This window comes from Lagenorhynchus albirostris, chromosome 18, assembly GCF_949774975.1.
Source record: "Lagenorhynchus albirostris chromosome 18, mLagAlb1.1, whole genome shotgun sequence".
Classification (NCBI taxonomy): domain Eukaryota; kingdom Metazoa; phylum Chordata; class Mammalia; order Artiodactyla; family Delphinidae; genus Lagenorhynchus; species Lagenorhynchus albirostris.
The window spans coordinates 78,419,784-78,446,098 of record NC_083112.1 but is presented as its reverse complement, the minus strand read 5'-3'; the positions used below and the strand labels follow the sequence as shown (position 1 = coordinate 78,446,098).

General features: G+C 61.6%; 1 protein-coding gene across 9 annotated transcripts in view; it reads right to left on the bottom strand.

Annotated features, from left to right (window-relative positions):
* Window positions 1-25,777, bottom strand: part of TFDP1 (transcription factor Dp-1) — a 30,071-nt gene extending 4,294 nt beyond the window's left edge. For 2 of the 9 annotated variants that reach the window (XM_060129373.1, XM_060129372.1), the window contains exons 1-10: window positions 25,679-25,776; window positions 24,861-24,935; window positions 11,121-11,187; window positions 6,573-6,679; window positions 3,927-4,048; window positions 2,765-2,930; window positions 2,260-2,403; window positions 1,678-1,746; window positions 1,349-1,500; window positions 758-924 (exon numbers count right to left, since the gene is read on the bottom strand). In XM_060129373.1, the coding sequence (XP_059985356.1) occupies window positions 758-924; window positions 1,349-1,500; window positions 1,678-1,746; window positions 2,260-2,403; window positions 2,765-2,930; window positions 3,927-4,048; window positions 6,573-6,679; window positions 11,121-11,187; window positions 24,861-24,872 (1,006 nt within the window). In that variant the 5' untranslated portion in view covers window positions 24,873-24,935; window positions 25,679-25,776. Of the gene's footprint in view, window positions 1-757; window positions 925-1,348; window positions 1,501-1,677; window positions 1,747-2,259; window positions 2,404-2,764; window positions 2,931-3,926; window positions 4,143-6,572; window positions 6,680-11,120; window positions 11,188-24,860; window positions 24,936-25,678 lie in introns of all 9 variants that reach the window. The other 7 variants (XM_060129369.1, XM_060129368.1, XM_060129370.1 and 4 more) reach the window with 6 other exon arrangements.
* Between the last annotated feature and the right edge of the window lie 538 nt (window positions 25,778-26,315).

Below are 26,315 nucleotides of genomic sequence, written 5' to 3'. Positions count from 1 at the left end.
CCGACGACGCCACCGCTGTGCCACGGGAGGGCAACCGCCACCACAGCGCAGGCGGGACCCAAGGGGAGGAAGGACCTACGCCGACCCCCGTCCTGGACGCAGCTGTATCGCCAAGAACGGGGGCCGTGGGGAGGGCAGCGGGGGTCCCGCAGGGCAGCTGCTGCACCCAGAGGGGGTGGGAGGCGCCCCCACGGGACGCTCTGAGGCCAGACGCCCACTTATTCTGGGCCACTTGGGAGCGCTCGGGGGTAATCCACACCAGAGGCGCAGGGGCAGCGTCTCCTCTCTCACCACAAAGCCCTTCCCCTCGGCGGCTGGGACCCCCCAGCTCAGCCAACGAGCCGGCAGAACGGACGCCGGGGACCCAGGAGGCTCCCCACACCTGCCGTCGGGGGCAGGCCCAGGGCTGCCGAGACGACGCTTTTCTCGGTCACTCTGCTGCAGTGACTAAGCCACTCCCTGGGGTCGGGTCCACACCTGCCACGCTCCTCACAGACCTGGGGCCCTACCTGGAAGGTGAGATCCTGACGTAACACCTGCACCGTATGAACCACACGGCTCGGCCTTGTCGCCACCCCCCCGCCCCCCTGTCCCGAGGGGCCACGGCCCCGCCAGATGGCGTCCTGCTGCTGCCGCACCGGCACCCCACAGCCCGCCACCGTCCCACGTCCCACGTCCTATTTGTCTCTGCTCTGGGCACCGGGCGCGAGCCAACCCCAGCGGAGGGGGCGGGCGTCCCGTCCAGGACGGAGCGGACCTGTCACGTAGGGTTCCAGCGCCTTCGGCACCAAACTTCTCGCCACCTTCAGGTCGTCGGCGGAGCAACTCCCGGACTCCAGCCCGCAGGCCATCCCCATGCGCTTCAGCACCTCGATGTCATCGTGGATTTCAAACGTGTTGTCGAAATTAAACAGGTACTCAAACCTAGAGGAGAAAGTCACCGTCAGAAGAGCGCCGTCTCCACGACAGAGTTGGACACCTGGCTCGGGGGCCCCGAGCGGGACACCCCACTCACCCCAAACCTCCCTCAGCCACACAACCCACCACCTCAGCGCCAGCAACCAGGGAGCGCGGGCGGCACCTACGCAGCCCGGGGCTGCCGGCCGCCCCAGGACGCCCCGGGCTGGGCCCTGAGCACCGCCTGCTGTCCTGACAACACCCCTCCTTCCCAAGGAGCCGCACACTCAGGGAAGGGAGGACACCTGCAAGGTAATGACGCTGAAAAGATCGTACTTGGTGGCTACAAGCTAGACCCGCAGCAAATCAACCAGATGGGCCACCTTCTCTCTGCCCCCGCCCCCCGACCAGGCGTCTTCACGCGGCCAAGGCCCCTCCCACCAAGACCTACTTGTCGTTGGAAATGCTGCAGTCGATGACCGTCTTCTTGCTGGTGTTCACGATGATGAAAGGCAGGTGGATGACGGAGTTGGCGGGGGGCGGCCGGCTGGCCTGCTGCTCCGCCTGGCGGTTCCTCTGCACCAGGTTCTTAAAGGCGATTTGCTAAAAAGATGCACGATTGACGCGCACCCACACCTGCTGCCACCGGCCACCTAACCCTCCCTGGGCGTCCTCAGCGGCCCTGCCCGGCACCCCCTCAGAGACCAGAGCAAACACGCGGAGGGGGGCCGACGCCAGCAAACGGCAATCCCGCTGCCCCCACGGCAGGCGCTGCGTTACCTGCAGGATAAGCTCCTGGAGCTGCGACTGTTTCTGCTTTATCCTTTCCAGCCTTCTCTGTCTCTCCACCTTCAAAGACAAGCCATCGGCATGAGACATCATCACAACTGGTTTTCACAGCATATTTTAAAATCCAAGGCAACACAGGGTCACCGAGGAAAGGTCCTGGCCGAAGACGTGTGCCCTGGGCCTGACGGTGGGGCAACAGAAGAACCTAGAACGTGGCAGACGCTGCGGGCACAGGCCAGTCTCTCTTAACCGCAAAACTACACAAGCTTCTTCCGTCTTCTCGTCTTCTGGACACGGCTATGGTGTCTTTTTGAAAACCCCACAAACTGGGATGCAGAGTTCACCCACACTGGGGGAAACCCCCCCGGACCGGGCCGACTGCCCTGCCACCAGTGTCCACGGCCCCAGACGGCCGGAGGGTCACCGTCAAGTGGGAAAGCACGGACGCGATCAGGGGCTTCAGGACGCGGGGAGACCTGCCCCCCACCGCCGCCCAAGACACTCAGCAGGCGCCAGTGGTGCAGACGACCGACGCCTGCTAGGAACACGCGGCGGACGCAGGGCTGCAGATACCTCTAGGTTCTGACACTCCTGGGCGGAGTTGGTGGGCAGACCGATCCACTTGATCTCCTTCTTCTCCTTGGAGATGATGTTCATGGCCATCAGCACGTTCAGGGCGTCGTAGACCCGCCGTCTGATGTTCTTCTGGTCGTAAGCCTGGCAGAGACAGAGGGAGATCTCCAGACAGCCCAAAACCCGAGCACACTCGAGGCTGGGCACCGTCCGCAGCCCCCGTGAGGCAGCCCCCCGCACGGCCCCGCTCGGCCCGCCAGCCCAGGCAGGGGGCGTCGCCACGGGGAGGAGGCCGACACACGGGGCCGGAGCCGGTGCGCGCTGTGGAAGCGCCGGGGACGCGGGGGCATCACCACACAAGCGGGCCGGGAGACCTTTGGAAGTGCTTTCAGAGCTTCTCTGCATGTCTGAGGCCGTCTGAGACACAGACAGAGGGCCGGGGTGTCCCGCCCCGCCAGCCTCGCGGCCCTGCCGGCCCCGCCGGCCCCGCCGCGCACACGCTCACCGACTCGTTCGGTAAGATGTGGTTGTCCGCGGCGCTGAACTCTGCCACCAGCTCGTCCGCCACCTCGTTGTAGGACGTGGTCCCCTTCCGCTGCACCTTCTCGCAGACCTTCATGGAGAAATGCCTCAGCCCCTTGCCGTTCTTCTCCCCTTTCCTGCTACGCTTCCTTCAAAGACACAACAGGAGAGCAGTGGCCTCAGCACACAGCGCCAGCCCAGGATCCAGACCGGCCTCCTAGGACCGGCGGGCGCCTCGAGGGGTCCCGCGGGCTGCGCTCAGCAGAGCAGGGACGGGAGCCTGGCTCCGTCTCCCCGTCCAGGGACCCCCTCCTTCCTTTAAAGGCTGGAGAACAAACTTAAGTGGCCGGACCTTACACGTGTATCTTCAGCTCTCGGGAAAAGTGGGGCACGTGACCCAAAGGGCAGACCCCAGGACACGTCCGATGTGTATCGGGACGCCAGACAACGCTGCTTCTTAAAAAGATGTCGACCGACATCAGGGGTTACGGAAGTTCTGCTGCACATACAGGAATCTGGGGGCAAACGTGAGCCAGTGCAGACACCCTGATGGCCACGTGGCCGCCGGCGCCCAGCGCTGAGGCTGGAGCGCTTCCCCTCGGCGGGGAGCCCCAGCGTCCGACCTTCCTGAGTCGCCACAGCGAGGAAACGGTCGCCCCAAGTTTCCAACTGACGAATTGCGGGAGCTGATGATTTTTGCTTTAGAACCAAAAATACAGACACGATCCTACATCTTTGCTTTTGTTTGCTCTTAGGGAAAGTTGCACAGCTGACCTCTGAGTAAAGTCGCTTTCACATCGCTTTGCTTTTGGAGGAAAGGAACAGGGTGGTGTGGCCGTCACACAGGGCTGTCCCCACGGCCACATTTAGCTGTTTAGGAGAAGCTGCTGCGAAACCCGCCACGTTTATTGGGGTTCGAGAAACGGTACTTTCTGGTACAGACAGCGCAAAGTGTGAAAGTTACCGCTGCGTTGAGAAGCCAGAGCCCACCCCCAGAACCGCAGTGGAGTCACCACCCCCAGAACCGCAGGGCGGCGCGGTCCACGCGTCTACTCTGGGCACGCGCTGGCCAGGGCCCGAGCCTCTGGCGTGCTGGTCGGCCACGTAGCCAGAGGCTGGGGGGTAAATTCTAGGCAAGTGCTCACCCGGCAGACCAAGGTGAGGGGTCTGAAGACTGGTTCTGGGAGACAAAGTGGGTGTTAGGGGTGTGTGGGCTTCCTACCACGATAGTGTTGGGCGCTGCAGGTCTCTGAGGCGTACCAATTACCTACAGTCAGAAGAGACAATTCAAAACAGTCAGAATCTCCTCCACACGATGCTGCCGCTTCATCACTCTCGTTACCTACAGCCGCCGCCGAGCTCTATCAACCACAAAGGTCAGAGAACAGTCACGTGGGCACCGAACGGGGACACCTGGAGCCCTGGGCAGCGGGGGACGCCTGGCGGCCTGGCCGGGCCTGGAGACGACTCCGAGGGGGACTCCCACGTTCCTCTTTTACTTCCTTTCCTTTCAGTGACACGAGACAGGATAAAACGCTATGCTTCAGCGGTGCTAAAATGAGGCCCCAAAATGAAGGAAAAAAGGAACGCAGGGCTAGCGAGGCTTGCCAAGCGGGGAGCCCCGGGCACCCCAGACAGCACGGGGCGGAGGAGAGGCCACGGCACCGGGGCCGCCCCCGACATCCACACACCCGTCCCTGCACAGAAGGCGTCTTCTGACACCAAACGCTCAGAACTCTGGTCCCATCCGTCGACAGTCACACATTACGGGGACACGGGGACACTGCCTCGTCCAGCCACGTAAAATCCTAGCTTCCCAAAGAGCTCGTGCCCGACCCAGGAAACCACTCGAAGCACCGCTTCCTGGTGACTGCACGGGGATGGCGCCGAACGTGTCAGCACTGGTCCCCAGCACTGGGCGCGTGGAGAGCAGGCCGTGTCCGGGCTATTTTAAGCTGGACACTCCCGCTAGTCCGCTGCTTAGTGGGATAAGGGCTACCTGCCGTGGCCCTGGGACAGCTGACCTGGCACGTTGCAAATTATCCCTAAGCCCAGGTCACCTGTCAATGTTAATGATCTGCAAAAGCCACAGAAAGGAGAACAGCTCAGCTGAACTGCGTTCTTTTAATTCACGCTCCCAGTGACTGAGGCATCGTCACCGTGTTTTTCAAACTGCAGGTCACTCTCATCCCAAAGACATGCGATCAAATAGCTAGCGTTCTGGAAAGTGAGGCAGGATGGAAACGAGGGTGAAGCCCCAGAGGCGAGGGCCCCGGGTCTTGGCGGGAGGCGCGTGCAGCCAAAGCCTGTGGCCACTGGCTCGGGAACCTCGAGACCCGTCCCTCTCAGCACTCAGCCCGCTACGTCCTCAGGAGAGCAGGCTCGGGACGCCGGCCCAGCCCTGCGTGGCCGGAAGAGGCCAGGCTGCTGCCGCTGCCCCCAAGAGGGATGCCCAGCCTCGGTGTCACTGCCCCACCGGACACAAGGGCCCACTCCACCGTCCACCCCTAAGGACACCTCCCGTGGGTTCCACTGTTCTGCAAGGAGAACAGAGCACCAGGCACACAGCAGGGCCCAACAGGTGCTCACTGCAAGGGCAGCCTCCTTCGACAACAGGACAGGTGAGCGGGGAGCGCACCCTGGGCCGGCGGGCCACTGCCCACAGCCCCGCGGAGGGCACCACAGGTTGTGTCCCCTCACTCCCCTATTTTCACTATTTTCCATGGACTTCCCTCCTGTGGGAACCTGCCAGCTCTTCTGCTTTTAGCCCTGTGTCTGTAGAGATGGACAGGCATCTGTGGCGGGCCAGCTTTAACTCTGAGAACGGACATTCTGGGAAGAACACATTTCCACAACTAGCTGGGCTCCGAGACGGCTTGGGGCAAGTCAGCAGTGGAACTTCAGGTGGATAAGCTGCAGGTCGGAAAGGCACCACCAGAAAACTCTTCACGTTAGCTTCCTCCCAACTATTTAAACTGGTACTAATGACAGAACTGTTGCTATAATCACCAAGCTATTCTCAGGCGTGACTCTGCTATAACGTAACGCACAGTACCTATAAAATAAAATGATGTGGATTATAACTTCTATCAAAAGGACATTTATTGGATATCTGTGACGTGCCCAGCAAGGCCTAGGACTCCCACACACCACGGATCTGAAAAATCACAGCAATGCTGCTGAGCAAACGTGGTCCCAGCTCCCTGACGGGGGGCGGCCACACCGCTGCCCGGGGGCCGCCTGGCGGGGCGGTGGGCGGTGAACGCCCCTCCTCGCACGGCCCCGTGGAGCCCTGAGTCCCGTCGGGAAGGGAGCCGCCAAACCCCACAGGTGGGAGCTGACGGGCCGGTGGGAGTCCTTGGAGGAGAGGCGCCTGGCACAGTCCCAGGAGCGCAGGCCCACCTCTGACCCCCTCCCATCGGCCAGGATGGGCAGGGAAGCCCCCGCCCTGCAGCACCTGACGGCCGGCAGAGCCCTGAGGCCGCCGTGAGGCCCGCACGGACACCAGTCTCGTGTCCCGGGCCGGCAGTCGGCCCGCCCTGAGCGGCCAGCCCGCACCAGCTCGGGCCCAAGAGCACGCGTCACCCCAGGAAACACCATCAGGGCAGACGCGGGACCAGCGTGGCCGGCGGGGAAGCTGCCCTGGCCTGGCCGGGTCCCGCCGTCCAGCGGCACACACAGGAAGGCCCAAGCCGGGGGAGGACACACGGCACTGGCCACGTGCTCCTGAAACCTGCGGGCCCAGGAAGGGAGGCCACAGGGCCAACCGTGCACCACCCTCCCGGCCTTACCACTTGCTGAGCGATGTTGACATTGGACTGTCCGAACGTTTTTGGCAAGAGCTGCTTCCCAAGCGTGTTTACTGTGGAGGGATGAACGGCCACTAAGGACACCACACCTGCAACGCAAGGAGACCAGAGGTCACGCCCTTCCTGAACTGAGGCTCCAAGTGCCAGTGTCAGGGGGAAGCTGCCCCTTGGGAGACAGCCTGACTGCCCCCGACCGCGCTAGACCCGCGGTCCGCCGCGAGCCGCTACGAAGCCGATGCCCAAATCAGAGGGGGCTGCACCCACGCTGCCACTCTCCCTACAACGACCCCTACCCGCCCCTGTGCCCCGCGTCCAGGGATCGGGGGCCGCGGGGCACCCAGGCCGTCACCACCCTACCCGACCCCTGTGGGCTGTCTGCCCACCGACACCATGCTCTGCTGGGACCACAGGCCCCGCAGCTAAACGGCTCTTCAGGTCTGCAATTCTAAGACAATCACAGAACTTCACAGTTGGAACTAACTCGTATTCCAACACCTCTCTGTGTGTTGGCAACCTGGCGTAGAAATCTAACGATCTGCTTTTCCTCGAGAAGTAGACTCCGCTTCTGCTTCCAGGAGGAGTGACTTGTGAGGAGCTGCCACCTCTTTAACAGTCAGATAACCTAACACAGAGCTGGGGAAACACCTCAGGGGGGACGGAAGCTTTCCTCCCCTCAGCACGGGCCCGCTGAGAGCGCTGTGTGCCCAGCACCAGCCTCGGCCCCAGGAATACAACGGTGAACCCCTTGCCCCGCCGACACCAGAGGGCACGCGAGCCCGGGGAAACCGGCAGGCGGGCCCGGGTGCACGAGCGTCCTGGAAGGGCCGGGACGTCTCAGGTGAGAAGACATGGATTTCCAGCCCCACCTGAGGGACGGAGAAGCCCCGTGTGGACAGGACCCCCCGGTTCCCCTAACGCACACGGGCTCCGGTCCCCCAGGGCGGGTGGCGGGGGTTCCACAGGCGGGGAGCCTTGCACCAGGCTGCCACCGGAGGGCGCTTTCCTTCACTTCCACCAGGTTCAGCAAGAGGGAGAGACACGGCCTTCCGTCTGGCCTGGTCCAAGGTCTCATTTTTGAACTCTTCACAATCCATGCATTTTAAATAAACTTCTTCAAATTCCAGTAAACAATGAATTCTGATGCTACGTACGAACGATGAATAATTTCTATTAACCTAAGTTGACGAAGACAGATATGCATCCTTCAACTGCCTAAATATTAATAGTTTTACCAATCAACACCAAAAAAATTTAAACTATTGGCTGTAAGCAAAATAGGTTCATCTGCTTTGAGTTTTTTATATTCCTCTAAAAATAGAGATCTGTATCTTAACAAAAACAAATATTTAAAAAATTGTTTTGGATATGAGAAACATTTTTTAAAAGACACAAAATTATTCTGTTTTGCACTGAGAGATTTAAAATACACTTAGGCAATTAAACATACCACGTTCAGATTTACGTACAGATGAGTAACTAGTAAGTTTAAAAATACGGAATTGGTTACTTTCACTAAAAAGAGTAACTTTTTTTTCAATCTGCAAATGATTCCGTTTTCAGCCACCGGTGAGCGCGGAAGCTCACCGGGTCAAAGCCCACAGCAGCTGTCCGGCACGGCTCCCGGCGCCGGCCTTTAAAGCCATTCGTCCGTCGTTATGCGGAGGCCACATCCACGGAGGGCTGCGTGGCCACCTCGCCGCCGGCCTGCAGGTCCGGCTGCGACACCCAGCCGCTACCCGGGCTCCCGCCTTTGCCCAGCTCAGGGCGGGGAGAACTCGGGGGTGGACCGGGCCAGCCCCTCCTCACGGGCACCCACGCCGCCTGTCCCACCCTGGGGATCTTCCCCTTGCGTGTACGCTGCAAATACAAGTAATAACTCTGCAGGCAGCCTTAGCGCCAGTACACAGCACGCACAGAATCACGAGTGCCATTTCACTGTCTCTGCCGAAAAGCTCCCCACTCCGCCCGGCCAGCAGCTACCGCGCTCAGAGCGTTCACTGCGTCTTCCACGCTTCCCACACACGCCCACGCATCTACGAACAACGTGAGGGCTGTTTGCGGGCCTTTAAATCTAGAAGGTAGTACATACTGTGCACATTCTGCAACTCTGATTCTGATGTTTTTGAAACTGACCCACAGAGAGATCTAGCTGACTTCCTCTAAGGCTGGGCCGATTCCATTTTAATATCATGTGTAACTATAGAAACATACAATGTAATATCTACATGTTCCTGGTGCCCCTTCTCCAAGGGAACCTGGGTCCCAGGTGACCTTCTGCGTCACGGGATTCAGCCCAGCGCTGGCCTGCGGCTGTTCTGCGGCACGGGTACGCGCACGCACACACCCCAGCACCCTCTCCCAGGTTTCTGACAACTGTTGACCCAGTTGAGATTGGCTACTTTTGGTCAACATCGGGCATGGAATGGTATTCCCCTTTTGGTTTAATCTGGCCAGAGCAATCAGAATGCTTTACACATTTTCCTAACAAAGGTGCCACACACAACCCATTTATGGGGGCGGGGGCGTAACATCTCAGCCACAGGGAGGTTAAATTATAACACAAGCTAGGAATCTGCTCCCTAGAAGTAACACCGCTTTAGCCATAAAACGTACTACAAAGCCTTTCTTAAGGGAACTACCAAACAGAGTATTTTCAAATATAACATTATGAACCGGAGAATTCCTTTCAAAAAAGCGAGTTCAGAATATATACCGTCTGACCTGTTATAACCATTAACAGAAAAAGGATTCTAAAATTATTACATAGGTTTATCATTAATAACCATATCATTAATATCCACAGGTTTTAAGATACCTTAAAGTATGACAACGTGAGGTTTAGTGTTTTCTTGAGAATAATTTTAAATAAACGTTTAAAAATTTCCAGAACCTAATGTCTGAAGAGTTACTATTTGCCTACCATGCTACAAATACCCTGTGGGCTAACGTGGCCAAAAGGGTCAGGGCAAGGCAGCCACTCGCACGCTGGGTCTTCCCAGCCCCGCCAGCCGCTGGCCTCACCGGCACTGCAAGAGCCCGGCGGCCTCCTTGGTTCTCAGGCATCAGCGGGAGCTGCCCTCCTGGGCCATGACAGCGGCCACACCGGCCCACGTGGACACCCCACTCGCGGGCAGGCCCTGCGGGGGCTCCCGCATAGATCAAGGGGCAGCAGCCATGGGCCTGGGGCGCCCTCTGGCCGTCTTGGCGCCTTGACCCTGGCCACGCCTGGGCGACTCCCCACCACGTCCTGGGGAGCAGCCTTCCAGCTCCCCGAGATCCGTCCCCACCTGGAATGTCCTCTGAGCCCCCGCCCTGCCCCAGAGGGCCACAGTGGGGAGGGGCACCTCGTCCTCCTACAACAGGCCTCCCAGCAATACCGGAAGCTGAGTTCACCCCGCGGGTGTGTGTCTGGAGGGTAGGTTCCGAGTCTCAAGAATCGTAAAGTGACACCAAGCCTCCAGCCGCACGTCACTACTAAGTTCTCGCCTCTGCTGCCCGAGAAGCCCATCCTCAGGCTGAGGAACAGAGTGACCCGGAGTGACCCGCGTCCCCAGAGGACGCCCCTCACCGGGGAGATGAGGACCCGCCCTGGGAAACAGCACCTCCCGGGAGTGGAAGATGGTGGCCTACATGCACCCGGTACTCAGGTGCCCAGAGCTGCCATCGGGCCACAAAAGGTGGCACCAGATGTTGCCGGGAGAGGACAACGCAGGTCCCAGGACACCACGTGCATGGACACCAGGTGTCAGACGCTCCCGAGGACACGTGCACTTAAACACACGTCTACGTCTTCAACTGCACCCTTGGGTACGATCAGCGCTTTTTTTCAGTGAACACGTATTATCTGTTTGATGAAAACTTTCCAATTTGAAAGGCAACAGCAAGCACGCCGAAGGCAGACACAGATCAGAGGAAGGAAGGCCCTGCGGCTGCGGCCCTGCACGGCACGGCCTGGTCCACCAGGCATCACAGGCCAGCACCTCGAGGTGGGCGTCCTTCTGACCCAGCAAATCCACAGCTGGGAGACCGGCTCAAACACACCCACTAGCAAGGCGTCCATCCCGTGTCCCTACAGGAAGGAAACTGCAAAGCTTGGGGCCCCTGGGAAGAGGGGCCACAACGCCCCGCCCCACCCCCTCCCCTCAATCCCAGGGTGCAGACAGACGTCGAGGCTCATTCAGGACACAGCGCGGACGAGGAGACGCCGCTCTCTCACGGGGGCACCGCGCACCCGCAGGCTTGAGGTGGGCTTCACGGGCATCAGCGTGGCTGCCCTGAGGCGGAAGGAGTATCCGTGCCCTGTGCTGTGTTCTCTTCCTCACACTTTTCCCGAATCTCTGCATATAGCACGCAACTTACTAACCAAAATAGACTGGGGCGCTGACCCCGGTCCTTCGGGGGCTCCAGGCAGGCAGCTCCCCAAGTGGGGCTCCCACCGCTGACAGGGGTCTTCACGTCAGGGGACTCACACCCACCCCACACTGAACACACTTATCCAGAGACGTGCCTTCCCGAGACGGGCGCCCTTACCTTTTCCAGGACTAAGGTTCTGGTCGATGAAGACCTTGAGTTCCCCGTTGGCTTCAATTAGACCGGCCTGTGGGGGCAACGACAACACAGTGAGCAGGCGTGGGGAGCGCGGCAGTCCATCCAGCAACCCGCCGCTCGCACACCTCGCCGTCCCCACGCAGCCGCGAGGCCCGGGGGCACGTGCTGGCTCACCCACCGTGACGGCTCTCAGCAGCGGGAAAAGGATCCTGTCAGCCTCTGAATCTCAGCCTTTGGGACACCGTGCAACACTTCCCTTAGTTATCAACTAAGTCACGTGGCACTTCACATTTGGGATCAGCGATGCGTAACCACGGGTGGGCCACCAGGAAAGCAAACTGGTCCTCTGGCCTGAGAACAGCACCTTTGGTTCCGTCAGAGCGCCGGACACCTCGCTCCCAGCATCAGGACAGACCATCTCTGTGCATGGGGGGCGTGGGCCTGGGGCCCGGGGCGCGTCCGTCCCTGCCCTTCACGGCCACGGGATGCACCCAACACCCCCCAGCGCCCCCCTCGTCCCAGGGCGACCAGAGGGGCACAGGGCGGCACCTCACGGTCAAGCGCGTTTGGGGCACCAGCACAATGGGCCGCTTGAACGAAAGCAGCGTGTGCCCGACACGTGCGACTACGGAGGGCTCGGAGCACCACCCAAACTGTCACAGTGACGGCCTCGGGTGAGACACGCTGGGGACCCGGACCTCCACAGACCAGCCACGGTACCGCCCTGCCCACCCGCGTCAGGCCTGCGTGGCGGCAGCCTCCCCACGTCTGGGAACCGCCAGCGTTTCTCTGCTCCGCCAAGCGCCAGGAGGGGCACCTGCAGCCACACGCTGGACCCAGTGGCTCTGCTCGGAGCGGGGCCCGAATCCAGCTCTCCCGACCGGACCTGGCCGCCAGACACGGATATGCGCGTGTGTGCACATACAGACGCACACAGACACACATGCACGTAAACACACACACACACACCCCAATGCACCTCACACGCTCACACGTCCACACACACACGCTCACACGCCCATATACACAGCAACGCACACCTCGCACGTGCCCGCAACAACCAGGTGTGAAAACAAAAGCTAATGGAGACCCTGCCCAGCGCCCCCCGAGACCGGCCGTGGAGAAGCCCACCTCAGCCCTGCACCGAGGTGGGGCTGGGCAGGCACGTCCGTGAGGCGCTCAAACGCACGCACATCCCCCACGGGTAGGCGGGGGAGCCCCCCGACCTGCTGAGGCCCCAGACAAAGGCAGGCCCCACGGGGGAGGGGCCACCCACAAGCTGAGCCCAGCAACGCCCTGTGGCCGTTTCCTGACCCCCCAAGAAAACGAGGGGGCGGACCAAGTGCCTGACCACCAGGACCGCCGCGGATCACGGCTGGGGAGCCCGCATCTCACGGGTCCCAGAAACGCCCCAGTAATGCAGGCTCGGAGCCCCAGAGCCCCAGAGCGAAGACCCGCCACGGCCAGGAAGGGCCGTATAAGGACACGCACCTGGAAGAGGCGAGGAGAGAGGCTGGACGGCAGCACCGGGCAGGGGGCCCCAGGCCCCCCGCCCTTCCCTCCGGCTTCCGTGTTCCCCGTCCTGCTCCCCCAGAGCTGACTCCGCATGGACGCTGCAGCCGCAGAGCATAGACCCGATGCGGACATGCCAGCTGGCGGTCAAGGAGGTCTGCCCGCCCCCATGACGAGGCCAGTGCCCGCAGGGCGCAGGGGCGGCCCGCCCTGGGGACCAGCGTCCCCTGCGCCAAACAATGCCGCTGCCCCCGTCGGCCAGGGCCCCGACGCCCCCGGCCTGCTCGGTTCTCACGCTTGGCCCGCAGCGACATGACCCACGATAGCTCAGCAGCTCACACCCAGGAAGTCCTGCATTGGGGCGCTCGCCCCCCACCCCGGACGCAGGGCCCACCCTCCGTTCCTCGGCCGCAGGCTCTCCGCAACGGCCGCCCGGCCAGAGCCGACGGGCATGGCCCATCCTGCAAACTGCTGAGGGTGGGGCAAAGGGCCACCCTTCTCTGCCAGCCCCAGCCTCCCACCTAAGCCAGGGGAACTTGGACCAGGAAACGTAGGAGAAACGAGGCAAACGGCTCACGAGCTCTGGGGCAGAGCCGGCTCCGCAGCGACACTGCACAGAAGCGGCCTCCTGACCCTGGACGCCACGTCGCCTGTACCCACCGCGCGGCGCTCCAGAGCCTCCCACACTCCAGTGGGGAGCCAACGCGGAGACGGGGCTGGAACCCACGGCAGCGCCTGCGCCTCCCGCCGGGCTCTCAGCGGTCCCCTCGCGGACGTCTGGGCCGCCGCAGGGCCCCCCACCGGTGCCAGCTGACCCCCCGTGGTGACGCCACCCAGAGCCACGGATCGGGCTCCACCGCCTCCAGAGGACCCACCCCAGAGCTGCCGGGTGCTCGGCCCTGATCTCCCAGCAGGGGCGAGGAGCCTGTGACACCCGACACCCGACTGAGGCCCAACGCCCGGAAGGGCCCGTCCCCTCACATGGACGGCCGCGTGGACGGCAGCCCGCACCCAGCCAGGCTCCCAGGTGCAGAAACTCCCTCTACGTCCCTACACAACGTGTCAGAATCACAGAGGAGACACAAGCTCGCCTGCATGTGAAGGAAACAAACACCTGAGAAATCCTCCCTTCAGACAACCTGAAGCGCCGCGCCAGCGCCGCGGGGACCTCCTCGCTGAGCCTGGAGGAGCCGCCTGGACCTGGGGCCTCGGGGGCTCCCGCCCTCACCGGGGACCCGTGGGGACCGCGGGCTGTGCCCCACAGCGGGGTCGCCCCTCCTCCTGTGCCGCTCGCTCGGGGTGCCGCGAGGACACCAAGGCCCCCCGGGGTGGCCGCCTCACCCCTTGGACGCCGCCAGACCCAGGGACAGACCCCTCGGCAAGGCCACCCGCACCCGACCCTCCCCAGCTGCTGGGAGAACACATGCGTGTTGTTACTTTCGGCCACTGCATTTTGGGGTCACTGTTCCCACCCAGAGATGATGCCGGTTACAGGTTTCCTCAGAACGTAACAAAGCACTGCTGTTCACCATCCGGCCGCCACTTTGGGGGCAAACCTCACGGCCGTGACCCCTGGATGTGACGCGGCCGCAAACCATCAACGACACGCAGTCACAGCCCAGCAATTTCTCAGGTCCCCTGACCCCAGAGGAGTCCTTTCTGAGGGGCTAAGCGAGCGGCACTGGCCTCGGGGGGGCGGGCGGAGCCACAGTCAAGCTGCTCGAGACGTCAGAGCGACAGCAGCGGAGCAGGGCAGACCCTCAAGGCCACCCCGCTGCCGAGACGGCTCCACCTCACCTTCTAGACCTACCAGAGACGCTTCACACAGATGTCGCCATCACCCCTGAACCCAAGGCCCCTCTCGCCCGGCTCTGTAGGAAGGTGACAGAGTCGTCTGCGGGCCTGAAGACGACTCAGGCCAACACCCTAGCCCGCCCCGGGCTCCGTGTGGGGACAGCACCTCTGCACCGCCCCTGCCCTGCAGGACACCGCACCGGAGCGGGACAAACCACGGACAGCGCAGACCTCGGGAGAGGAGCCGGTCCACCCAGGTGCGCACGGAGGGGTCGCGGGCGTCGTCACCCACAAACCACCCTCCACCCCAGTGCAGCCTTCTCTAAAACGCCCGCTTCAGGAGCAGGCCTCGGGGCCTCTCCCCGCACCTCGCAGCCCAGAGGCCACGAGCTCAGGGCCTTGACAACAGGCATCAAAAACACAGGTGGCGCTTGACCCTCGAGACGTATTTCTGAAATTGCAGTGAATTGGAACATCAGCGCTCTGGACTCGCTTTCTGACAAAACCTTTGTATTTAAGGTGCAAACCTGGCTTCCTCTAGGGAAACACCATGCTGCTAAATCCATTACATGCAAACCAACAACAAAGGCACTCGTTTGCCATAACTAACCTTAATTTTCCTTAGAAAAACCATATTCAGCCTTTTGTGTTTGTAGTTAACGAAAAACTCGGTTACTCAATTACAGTAGGTACAGCTATCCCATTCACAGTAGCAATGACGGTAAAACACGTGTTCCCAAAACACACAATGCTGCTAGAAAGAGCTGAACCAATTAAGAACGAAAGCTGAAAAGCTGGCAACTACTTTACTTAAACTAGCAAACCTTCCTACTGCCGACACCACCACGCTCCAGGCTTGAGAAATGCAAAGTGGGACCCCAGCTCGTCACCTGCCCCCAGGAGGCGTGACCTGGCTGAGCCCTGCCACATCTCCCCCCTAGTCTGCCTCTGCGTCACCTCCCAGCCTCCTTCGCTGGACCCCGAGGATTCCGCACAGGCCAGGGCCCGCCCACCGGAGAGGGGTGCTGAGGGAGCCAGTTTGCACGCACGCGCACACCTTCACCTCAGTAACCTCCTCCTGACTCATCCTGAAAGGCTGCGGCACTTCCCGAGCCACACGGGCACACCCAGCGCATCAGTGCTGTCATGGTGACGAGAAAAAGACAAAATCCATCATCGCTGGCCCTCGTGGAAATCATGAGAAAACCTGGTCCACAGCATTCCTTAACATCAGCACTGACGCGCATACAAGAGAAATATGAGGCCCTTTCAGCACAGCAGTCACAGGAGCAGCCCTAACGTAAAAGGACATGGACCCCGAAGAACGCTGCCCCCCTCGCCGGGGGACACGCACCCGGTGAGTGAGCCACGCCCCCCGCTGGCGGGACTTCGCGCCTGCCCAGTCCCCCCCCCCCGCCGAGCGCGGCCTGACCTGCTGGCCAAACCTGCAAAGGCCAGGGCAGCTCACGAGGGACCAAGTCGCCTGCCCGCTGGCTCACCGCCCCTCCCACCTGCATCTTGTGTCCATCTCTGTCTCTCCCCATCTCTCTGTCTCCCTCTGTCTCCTCGGCCCCCTCACTCACTCTCATGATTTGAGGGCGACAAGTGGCCCCCGGGGGCCTCGGGGACCATCGAGGACACCTTTGGGTCCCGTGCTCCTGCCGCAGACGCCACGGGTGACAACACTGCTCTCCAGGTCCCTAGACTCTGGGTGACCTGCTACGGAGCTGACCGAGGCCACCTGCCACGGAAGGGCCACCACGGAGACACTATGAACCAACGAGGCCGGAGCGCCAGGGCGAGGGCTGAGGTCCATCACGTGAAGAAAGACTCCAGGTGGACAGCACAGCTCGGGAGGCTGTGCCTGGAGCCTCACATCCAGCTCCTGCCACAGACACCACAGAACAGGTGAAACCGGCCCCTGGCGCTCACAAGGCGGTACAGGGGAGGCTGCCTGAACGGGTGAGGACCCAGGGCCACGTCCACGTGAAACAGCCCACAGGGCCCCAGTGGCAGAGCCCCTCGGGGTTCAGGACCAGCGGGGAGACACTCGGGAAGCAACGTGCAGCATTTGGGGTATTTCTCTTCTTTACTTATTTGCATTATTTTTTGAGGTACAGCTGATGTACAACATCATACAAGTTTCAGGTGTAAACGTTTCTCACCTTCGAGGGACACGGCCTGGAACATCTGATGCCACGACAGTAGCAGTGTAACCAGTCCCGGGGGAGGCAGGACGGTGGGACAGCCCTGAACCGAGTCACTCAGGACGCGACAGGGGTGCGGGCCCCTCCCCCCTGCACACATTCGAGGTGGCCCACGAAGCCGCCTCTCATCGTTCATATTTACCAACATGAAAACGCCCGGGACAAACCCGTGGAGAAGAACAGCAGGAGAAGACCGTCTGAGAGCACGTATGCAAAGCCGTGTAACGGACGTGTAAGTTACTCCCAAAACAACCCCCAAAATCTAACAGCAAGGCCACCCTGGACCGTGATTTCAGACGACTCTTAACTTTCTTTCCGACTCTTACATGGATTTTTAAATAAACCCTCTACTTCCGTAACTGGGCAAACATGAGGCTCCCGCCACTTCCTCAACAGAGGATCCAGACGCCCCAGGATCCCGAGATCCAGGAAGCACGAGGTTGGGGGGCTGCAAGCCGCGGCTCTGAGGCCGGGACCCCCGCCCCGGGACCCCCCGGTATCCACGGAGAGGAAGCCAGGTGGCGGCCAGAGCCACGGTGGCCACGGCCACAGCGAGTGGCCTGAGCCACAGGCAGGGAAGCATCGGCCACAGGTCTGGAGAGGAGACGGCCGGCGGGCGACAACGCTTCCCGCACCAGGCCCAGGGCTCGCCACCAGTGGGGGTCACACTCACAAGGCCCAGGGGGCTGCAGGGATCGGAGGGCGCAGGCGGGGCCAGGAACCAGGGTGAGGCTGCAGAGTTCAAGTGAGATCCTGACCCCCTGCCGGGATGCTGGCTACTGTCCCCGAGGGGCACACGGCCGGGAGGCAGGGCACAGCCCAGCCCGCGTCTTCTGCTTCCTCCTTAGGGGCCCTGACGCCCTGCTCGGAAATGCCAGGGCTCCAGGGCCTCCCGTAGGGCATCAGAGCCCCCCGCGCCCCCAGAGACCCACGTGTGAAGGAGCGCTTCCCCCCACTCCGCCCCCCAACCTGCTCCCAGCGCCACGCAGATCGTCTAAACCATCACCTTCCACCCACCAGAGAGCAGGTGCCGCCCCACTCCCAGCCCCCAACACCAGGTCCTGGGGCTCCCGTCAGACCCGGCCTCACCCGCCCTAGAAGGACGCGGCCTCTAACCCACAGTCTGACCAGCCTCACTCATCATGGACAGAAAAACAGCGAATTCACTCCACAACAGGTGCAAACGCAAGACTGCCCTAAGAAAACGTGACACAGCTCCGAGACAACTTCACATACCTGCTTCCGTCCCGCTTTCTGGCCTTTTTGCGGCAGACCTGCAGGGGCTATAGCCCTGCCGCACCCTCTGCCAGGCGACGGGGACTAGGACCCCGCCCCTCTGCAAGTCGCCCCCAGGGGAACATGATTTCAGGTTCTTTAGGACCAGAAAGGCTGACCCAATGGGCGGGCTTCTCCCCTTCCCCAAAGCCCCCAAGGCCTGTTCTGGGTTTGCCCCTCGTCCGCCCTCCTACCCACTGTGCCCGGCCGCGGCCCCTCAAGGGGAACCCCGTCCCCAGACCCAGTGCAGCAGGCCCTTCCCCCCAACAAGTCCCTGCTGCCCACACCCCACGGGCACGTCCACACTGCAGCCAGGGTCCTCCCTGCACCCCGATGCTGGTGGCCTGGGGCCCTCGGCTGCACGAGGGGGTGTTCACCCCCAGAGCTCCGATCAGATCCAGATGCCATCGATTCAGCATGAGACATTTTCACTCAAACCCTGATTTTTCTGAAATGCAAATGAAACAACATAAAGATGAGACCCACGCCAGGTACTCAAGTCCCCAAGACCAGGAAGCAGAGGACAAGCCATCGCGTAACAGCTGAGGCCGAGACCACGGCCCCAGAGGGGCAGGAACACAGACCCGTGCCGGCCGCAGTCACACTGCACCGGGACGACAGGGAAGGAAGAACCTTCAGACACCTGGAAACTACTGTTCCTAACATGAAACTTCCAGGTGTGACCTCTGGTGTGCTCTCCATGGTGTAGCCTGAAATGATGGTATATCTGCCACTCGTGCTGACGACAGAAGAACCAAATCTTAACGTTTTGCTGTGAAATGACGACAACGGTTTCACGAACATCCTTAGTTTCTGGAGTGGATGCAAATCAACAGGAAATCGACACCCGAATGGAGGATGCAGCACGGGGCGCGTTCGAGTCACAAAGAAACGTGATGTCTTAAAAGGAACATATTCCGTCTCTGAATCAAAAAATGCAAACTAAAACAATGAATTTAAAACCTCACCCATCAAATGGAGCGAGTCTGTGGGTTTTTAAATTAGCAAACTTGGTGTTAAAAACGGGCGGTTAAAATGGGCTCCGACAACCTGATGGGAGCGGATGCGACTCGGCACGCCCGCCCCAGGAAGTCCTCTGAGGACGCCTCAGGCACGGCGCACACGTGTGTGAGCGTCCACCCGCAATTACACTGCCAGGAACCCGTCCTGGGTTATCATTGTGGATTTGTGCAAACGTGAGAAGACTGAACTGGAAGCCGCCAACATCCCCACGGCTGGGGCCTGGGCACGGGGGACACGGCAGAGGGGCTCTGCCGAGCTCACCCAGCCCCACCCCTTCAGGACTCTCCGAAGACCCGCGTGTCAGGCCGCCACTCGGCTGTGTTCGCTTCTAAACGCCCACTTGTGCCGCTTATATTTGTTATGAAACGCGTGGAAAAAACCGCAAACAATCTAGGTCGCATTCAGCACCTTTAAACGTCCTCTACGTCCTCCCTCCATCCTGCAGAAATCAAAGCTGGGCCTTACGGGCTATGGTTTATGCAAGAAACGTGAATCGATGGACCCGTTCGCCAAGAAAGGGCCTTCGCTCTACAGCCAGGGGGCTGGGAGGGCAAGCATAGGTGTTTGAATTTTACAAGATGAGTTTAGGAATGTATCCTTTTTTATTATTTCCCATTTTAGGTCACTTTTTCGGTAAGTGACCACCTACGATTCCCCAACGTGTCAAATAAACGCACAGCTGCTCAAGATGACACAGGAGAAGAGAAAGCCCGACTGGGGGAAACAGCGACAGCACACGGATGTGGATGGGGTAGACGTGGGACGCACAGACGTTCACACGTGGGTAAAACCTTTGTCATGTACAACTAAGTGAAGATCCAACAGGAAGAACCTACAAACCCCCAACAATCCCCCTCAGATGCCGGCTGGCAGATGGCTCCTTTCTCTTGTTCTCGTTCTCCTGGAGCTTTTCCAACTCTGGCCCAACTAACAATGCATTTACGATCACGAGAAACATTCCTTGAACGTTTTCAGTAATTCACACTTGTTCCTTGCGGAACTTCTGCTAAAAGGAAAACCCAAGGTTTGTGACAAAAACGCCTGCTGGTGCGACGTCAACCAGCAAAGACAAACTCACGGCTGCCACACATTTAGCACGGCTGCCTGGGGTGGCGAGTCCTCTGCGGGATGGGCCAGGAAGGGCCGGCAAGTCTGTCACCGGTGACTGGGCAGGGAGGCAGAGTGGCACGGCCCGCGGCCTGGTCCACAGGCAGAATCCCACCCTGGGTACCATCCAGCAAGCGCTCCGTGTCCCTCTGGGCCCTCGGTGACACGAAGTCATCTGTCGGGACACCGGGGTACAGGTGTCAGGAGGTGCTGCGTTTCAGGGCCCAAGGGAGGCCCAGGGGTTTCACTCTGTCAAACCAGAATCCCCTTAAAATCTGGATCCTGTGAACACAGGACCTTGATGGACAGAGTCCTGAGCTCAAACAACAGAGGCCGGGCTTCCCTGGTGGCGCAGTGGTTGAGAGTCCGCCTGCCAAGGCAGGGGACACGGGTTCGTGCCCCGGTCTGGGAGGATCCCACATGCCGCGGAGCGGCTGGGCCCGTGAGCCATGGCCGCTGAGCCTGCGCGTCCGGAGCCTGTGCTCCGCAACGGGAGAGGCCACAACAGTGAGAGGCCCGCGTACTGCAAAAAACAAAAACAGAAACAAAACAAAACAAAAAAAAACAACAGAGACTGAGAGAAATAAGTCCAACTTCACCCTGGACCCTCGAAATCCGTGCAGCACATCTGCTCCGGGCCCAGATAGCGCCACCACTCTTGAGCCACCACCACTGGCTCCCGTCCAGGCCCGCGCAGCGTAGACAGACTCCGTACCGGCCGTGCCCGTCTGAGCAGAGGGGCCGGGTTGAGTCCCACCTCCACCTGGGCCAATGCAATGCCACACTGCAGAGGTCTGGCCCTCACGCCACGAGTGACCCAGGGCTGTGGCCCATCCCCGCTCCCCCCGAGGCCCAGCCCCCTCAACAAACAGCACAGAGCCACAGGAGGAGAAGCCAGGGCTGGCGTCCGAGCAAGAACCACGCTGTTCTACGCTGCAGAAAAACGAGGCTTGCTCGACACCAAAGAGGAGGGCTTCCAGCAGCGACTGTGTGCGGAAAACGCCCCGAGGGGCCACAATGCGCGTCAGGCTGGGTGCCGAGCCCCAGGTCCACAGCGCACCCCGGCGTGACTCGCTCACCGAGGAGCAGGGCTGAGAAAGCATCCTGGCTGTACCAGGAGACAGACAGCATTTCCCACCAGGTGCGACGCAGCCGCGGGGTCCAGGGCGGCACTGCTGGTCCTGCCACAGCGTCCTGCTCTTCACACGGCCTCAGAGTTTCTCCAACTTCACTCCGGGCAGAAAAAAGGTGATTCCGCGACAGGAAAAGCCCGTCGGCAAACAAGCACAGCAGTGCTGGCTGCATCGCTTTCGCCGCAGCGGGCTGAGCTCTCTCGCTCGTGTCTCAAGCGGGAAGAGAAGCACCGTCAGCGCCCGGCGGGCCCCCACCTCACGGCCTGAGAGACACGGCCGGTCCCGCCAGCCCAGGTCCCCTTCCGCGGCCCGAATCTCATCACCGAGGCCCAGGCCTGGGAAACAGCATTCAGGACGTGTGTTTCTAGACAAGCTCATTAAACCAGGCCTCGTTATGCATCCCTCACAAGCCTAGATTCCACGCGTGTTTCTTCGGTCTCCTGCCCTCAGTAACACAATCCAGGGGCTTTTCCATAACCTCACGGAACGCAAAGTGCAACCACAGAGCAGCTCCACGGTGAGGTCCCCGAGCCCTGACGGCAACTCACAGGCCCTTCCGGGACTGCTGGGGCCGAACCGCGGCTCACCTGCCCTCTGCCCCCAACCTGAAGCAGGGAGGGGAGGGTCCCAGGAACATCTCCGCAAACGCAGGCCTGAGATTTCACGAATCGACTACCCCCCACCTGCTCTTTTCAAACCTTTGTGACGCTGGAGGAGGACTGGTCCTCCCAGTGGGGACGCCAGCCCCGTGTCCTCCTTCCGAGGGTCACTCCGACGGCCGGGGCGGGGGCTAGTCACGGGCTCACTCCCTGCGGCCCCTCCAGTCTAGTTCTAGAACAACTACAGCCGCTACACAGGCCCTTTATCTTAAACCCACAGTCTTCCAAAGGCCAATGGCACCAAAGCACTCATCAGGGCCACAGACCCTGGGTCACTCATGGCGTGAGGGCCAGACCTCTGCAGTGTGGCCCCACAGACGCAGGGACACGCGTGCACCACACATTTAGCACGCGCACACGCTCAGCACACACACACTCAGCACACACACACATGCAGACGCGCACACATGCACACGCTCGGCCCCCTACACGCACACGCTCAGGAAACACACACAGACACACATGCACAACGTCAGACGCCATCCACTCTCTACTTCACACAACTGCAATTTTTAGTACGATGAGACATCTCTGCCGGTGACAGTTTTCACATTTCCTTCCACGCCTACATTCACCGCAGGAGCGTCCTGGGCACTGGAAGCCCTCCCATCAGGATCTGTCATGGGACCAGAGGCACAAAACAAAACCCACAGATACCCGGCTTCATAAATCAATAACCAATGAACTGCATTTCCACTCAGCAGGGTGACAAGTCCCCGTGGGGGAGGGAACAGGCAGCCCCAGGACGGCGCCGCCAACAGCGTCGCCACCACCTTCGACCCGCGCGCCTCTGACCCACGGGCCTCGTCGCAGGAAATCGTGGCAACACCGCCACGTGCACATTAAGGACAGCCCCTGAGCTCTGGTGTGAGTCCCACACATGAGGGCCGAGGGTCCCGGGAGCAACGAAGGGGCCAGGGAAGTTAAGGACGGCGCGGAGACCCACTTTCCAGAGGGAACGGTGGTGGTGAACCCCCGAGCCACCAGGCTTCTTTCCACGTATTGCCGGAAGATGGTTAAACGCGGGAATGACAGTGTTTTGCCCAGACGCCTTTTAGAAAAACACACGAAGACTTCACCTCTTCGTGCACTAGGCACAGAAGCCCCACGGCGGGCGGGCAGCTCGGCCTCAGGCGCACCGGCCTGTGCCCTCACCCTCCTGTGCCCTCACCCTCCCCACCCCCACCCTCCGGGATTCAGGGGGAACGCGCCGCTTGCTCCCGACTCTGCTCCACCCTCACCGCCGGGGTCACCGTCACGGCTCCGGCAAACCCCAAACCCCACGCGAGGCCGGCAGCACGCAGGGGTCCTCGGCCCAGTAGGGCAGGACCCTGGGCCCGACGCACCTACGACGGGGTAGAGAGAAGCTCCAGGTACGCCCAGGAGACTGGCCCACCCGCAGGGGGACAGCCCACGCTGCCCCGTCCCAGCCCCTCCAGCCCCAACAGTCCCCCACGGAGCCCCCAGAGCTCTGTCGAGCTGGAGTCCCAGCCCACCACCCCCTTCAACTCAAGGGGCTTTGATCTTACACGAGCGACCACACTGAGGCCCCACTGCTTAAGTTACCGCTGGCTGCCAGGGTCGGCTTCCCAGGCTCAAACGTCACACCCTCCTTAAGACTCAGGCAGCGGGACACGGGCCAAGCCCTGACCCGGCCGTGGCCTCCAGCCCGCCGACCCCCAGCCCCAGTGAGACCTGGTTCCAGCACACTTGACGGCCCCTAGCTCAGCACAGGCAAGGCCACTTCACCTGCATCTCCTCAGGCCGGTATCACCACGGCGCCGACCTCCACGGCTGGTGTCACCTACTCACATCGCAACGGACGGTCCTGCATCACTCCACCCAGCCACCGGGCTGCCTGCGCTTTGCGGGGCTGTGTCTCCAGGAGGGACCATCGGAAGAGGCCGCTAAGCAGTCCTCCTCCTGCAGCCGGGCCCGGGGCCGTGACCGTCCGTCTCTACTTCCCCCAGACGCCCCGGAGCAGGAAGATGGCTCTCCTCCAGGGGTTCACACAGGAGGGCAAGAAACTCAGCCCCCAAACACCAGCCCCGGCACCGCAGCGCCCTTACTGCACGCCTGCTGCCCGGCCCGCGTCCTTGGGGCGAACGTAGCAGAGAAGCAGGCACGGCCTTCGACTGACAGAGATGATAAACTCATACCCACAGACACCACACAGGGGCACCCGAGTCCACACATGCTGGCGGGAGGACTTCACACCTGTTATGTGGTCCCACAGATACAGACACATTTTACGCCTCCAGCTGTGTCTCGGGCTGTACTTCCGTGCAATTAATGAGTGAATAAGTCCACGGCCTCTTTTCCCTAACGTTCACAGAACAGCACATTCTGAGAAACACTGAAGGACAGAGCTGGGGTTTCAGTTAACTATTACCAAGGGTAGTACAGGGCTACACGGCCCATAAAATATATTTGGGGACCTAAAAGCCTGTTTCTTGCAAAATGTGAAGAGAAATCACTCACTACGTCCTATAGCTTCATAACAATTATAAAGCTAAAGGAGAATTTTTTACCACATTTTGTCCATCACCGAACTTCACTCTTTCTGAGAAAAAGAGTTGCCGAAACCAGTGCTCAGCGCTTTACGGATCGAAGCTGAACCAGCTTCCCGCGAGGTACACAAGGCAGGTGCTCGGGGCGCAGCCCAGGGCCGGGCCCAGCCCTCCTGCACTCAGGGCGTCCTCCCACAAGGGCATGATTGATTTACGAGTTAACCGTCGGCAGGACCCAGAAATTGGGCTGCCACTGAGCCTCCTAACGGAGCTTACCGCCCGGCGTTCAGGCCTGCGAAGCCCAGGCAGAGGCCGGCGCACGGCTCCACACAAGCTGTGGGTTTCTCCTCTTCTTTTCACCTTTACCTTGTTTCATGTGCTTTAAAAGCCTGAAAATCAACTCTTCTGTGGTTTATGTGTGGTCATTCTGAAACAAAGTGGGAACCTACCAAGAACACAGCACTAGGCAAACGTCTGTCCAGCAAGAAGCAAACATACTTACATCTTTTGCCATGTTACCAGATCCGTGAAATCGATGCTATAAATGTTCACCCTCCCGAGAAGAAAAATGGTTTTTCTGGTAAGAAGAAGGAAAAACGAGGAATGAGTAAGGATGAAATAAGAAGTAACACCAACGTTCCCCCAGCACCACCGCTGTCCCCACTGCCCCTCCGGGTAGCAGGTGCCTTCCTTTCCAAACCCTCACACGCCATCCCCAGAGCGCGCGCAGCCCAGAAATGCCCCCTACCTTGGAGACTTTAAAGTCATCCCAGGCAGGGCAGCCCGTCAGCCACCAGGATGCCCGCCCAGCCTCCCTGACGCGCACAAAGACCCCGCGCGGATAAGCCTGGCACCGCGGCCCCGCGCACACGCGCTCCCACTGGCGCTCCCGGCCCACTCGCGACCACCGGCCGACCGGTAACTCTGACAGGTGGGCTTCCGGGGTCCCGGCCTCCGGCCTGTCACTAGGCCGCGGCCGCCACCCGCGAGCGCCCCCCGCGCGCCGGAACCGGCAGTCGGCGGGCAGGTGGGCCCGGCGCCGCCCGGACCCCGCGCCCCAGACCCCGCGCGCTCGGACCCGCCCCGCTCCGACCCCCGCCGGGTGCGGACGCGGACGCGCGCGCCGCTCCGCCTGGAGGCCGCCCGCAGGCCCCGCCCGGGACCCCGGCCCGCGACCCCGCTGGGCCGGTCACCTGGGCGCCCACGCGGCGGCCCTCGGCGCGCGGGGACCGGGTCGGCGCACGCGGCGCGGGGGCGGGGGGCGGCGGGGTCCGCGGGCGCTCAGCGCGCGCGCCCCTCCGGGACCCCGGCCCGCCGCACCTGGCGGGCGGTCGGCGCGCGGACACCGGGCGCGCACACGCGGGCGGGCGGGCTGAGGGCGGCGGTCCCGGCGGCGCTCGGCCGGGGTCCCTGCCCTGCCGAGGCGCCGGGGCGCGGGGCTCACCCTGCGAGCGTCGGGCGGCGTGACGTGCGCGGCGCGGTGACGTGGGCGGCGGCCCGGCTCCCGCAGCGCGCCTGCGCGCCTTTTCGCGCCTTCGGCTCCCTCCTCCTCCTCCTCCTCCTCCTCCCCCCCCTCCCCTCCCCCTCCTCCCCTCCCCCTCCCGCCCGGAGGCCCGCGCTCGAGCTCCGAGGGGATGGGCTGCGCCTGCGCGTGCCCGCGTGTGTGCGCGCGCCGACCGGGGATGGAGAGGAGGGCCTGGCCCAGGACGCGGCGGTGCGCGCGCGGGGTAGCCGGGCCGGGGATGTGTGCACGTGTGCGCACACGGGGGATGGGAGCCGGGGGTGCACGGGCGAGTGTACGCACCCGGGGAACAGGGGCTGGGATGTGTGCACATGTGTGCGCACCTGGGGGATCGGAGCAGGGGGTGCACGGGCGTGTGTGCGCACATGGGGGACAGGGACCAGGGTGCAAGTACGTGTGTGTGCACTCGGGGGACAGTGGCCTGGTGTGTGTGGA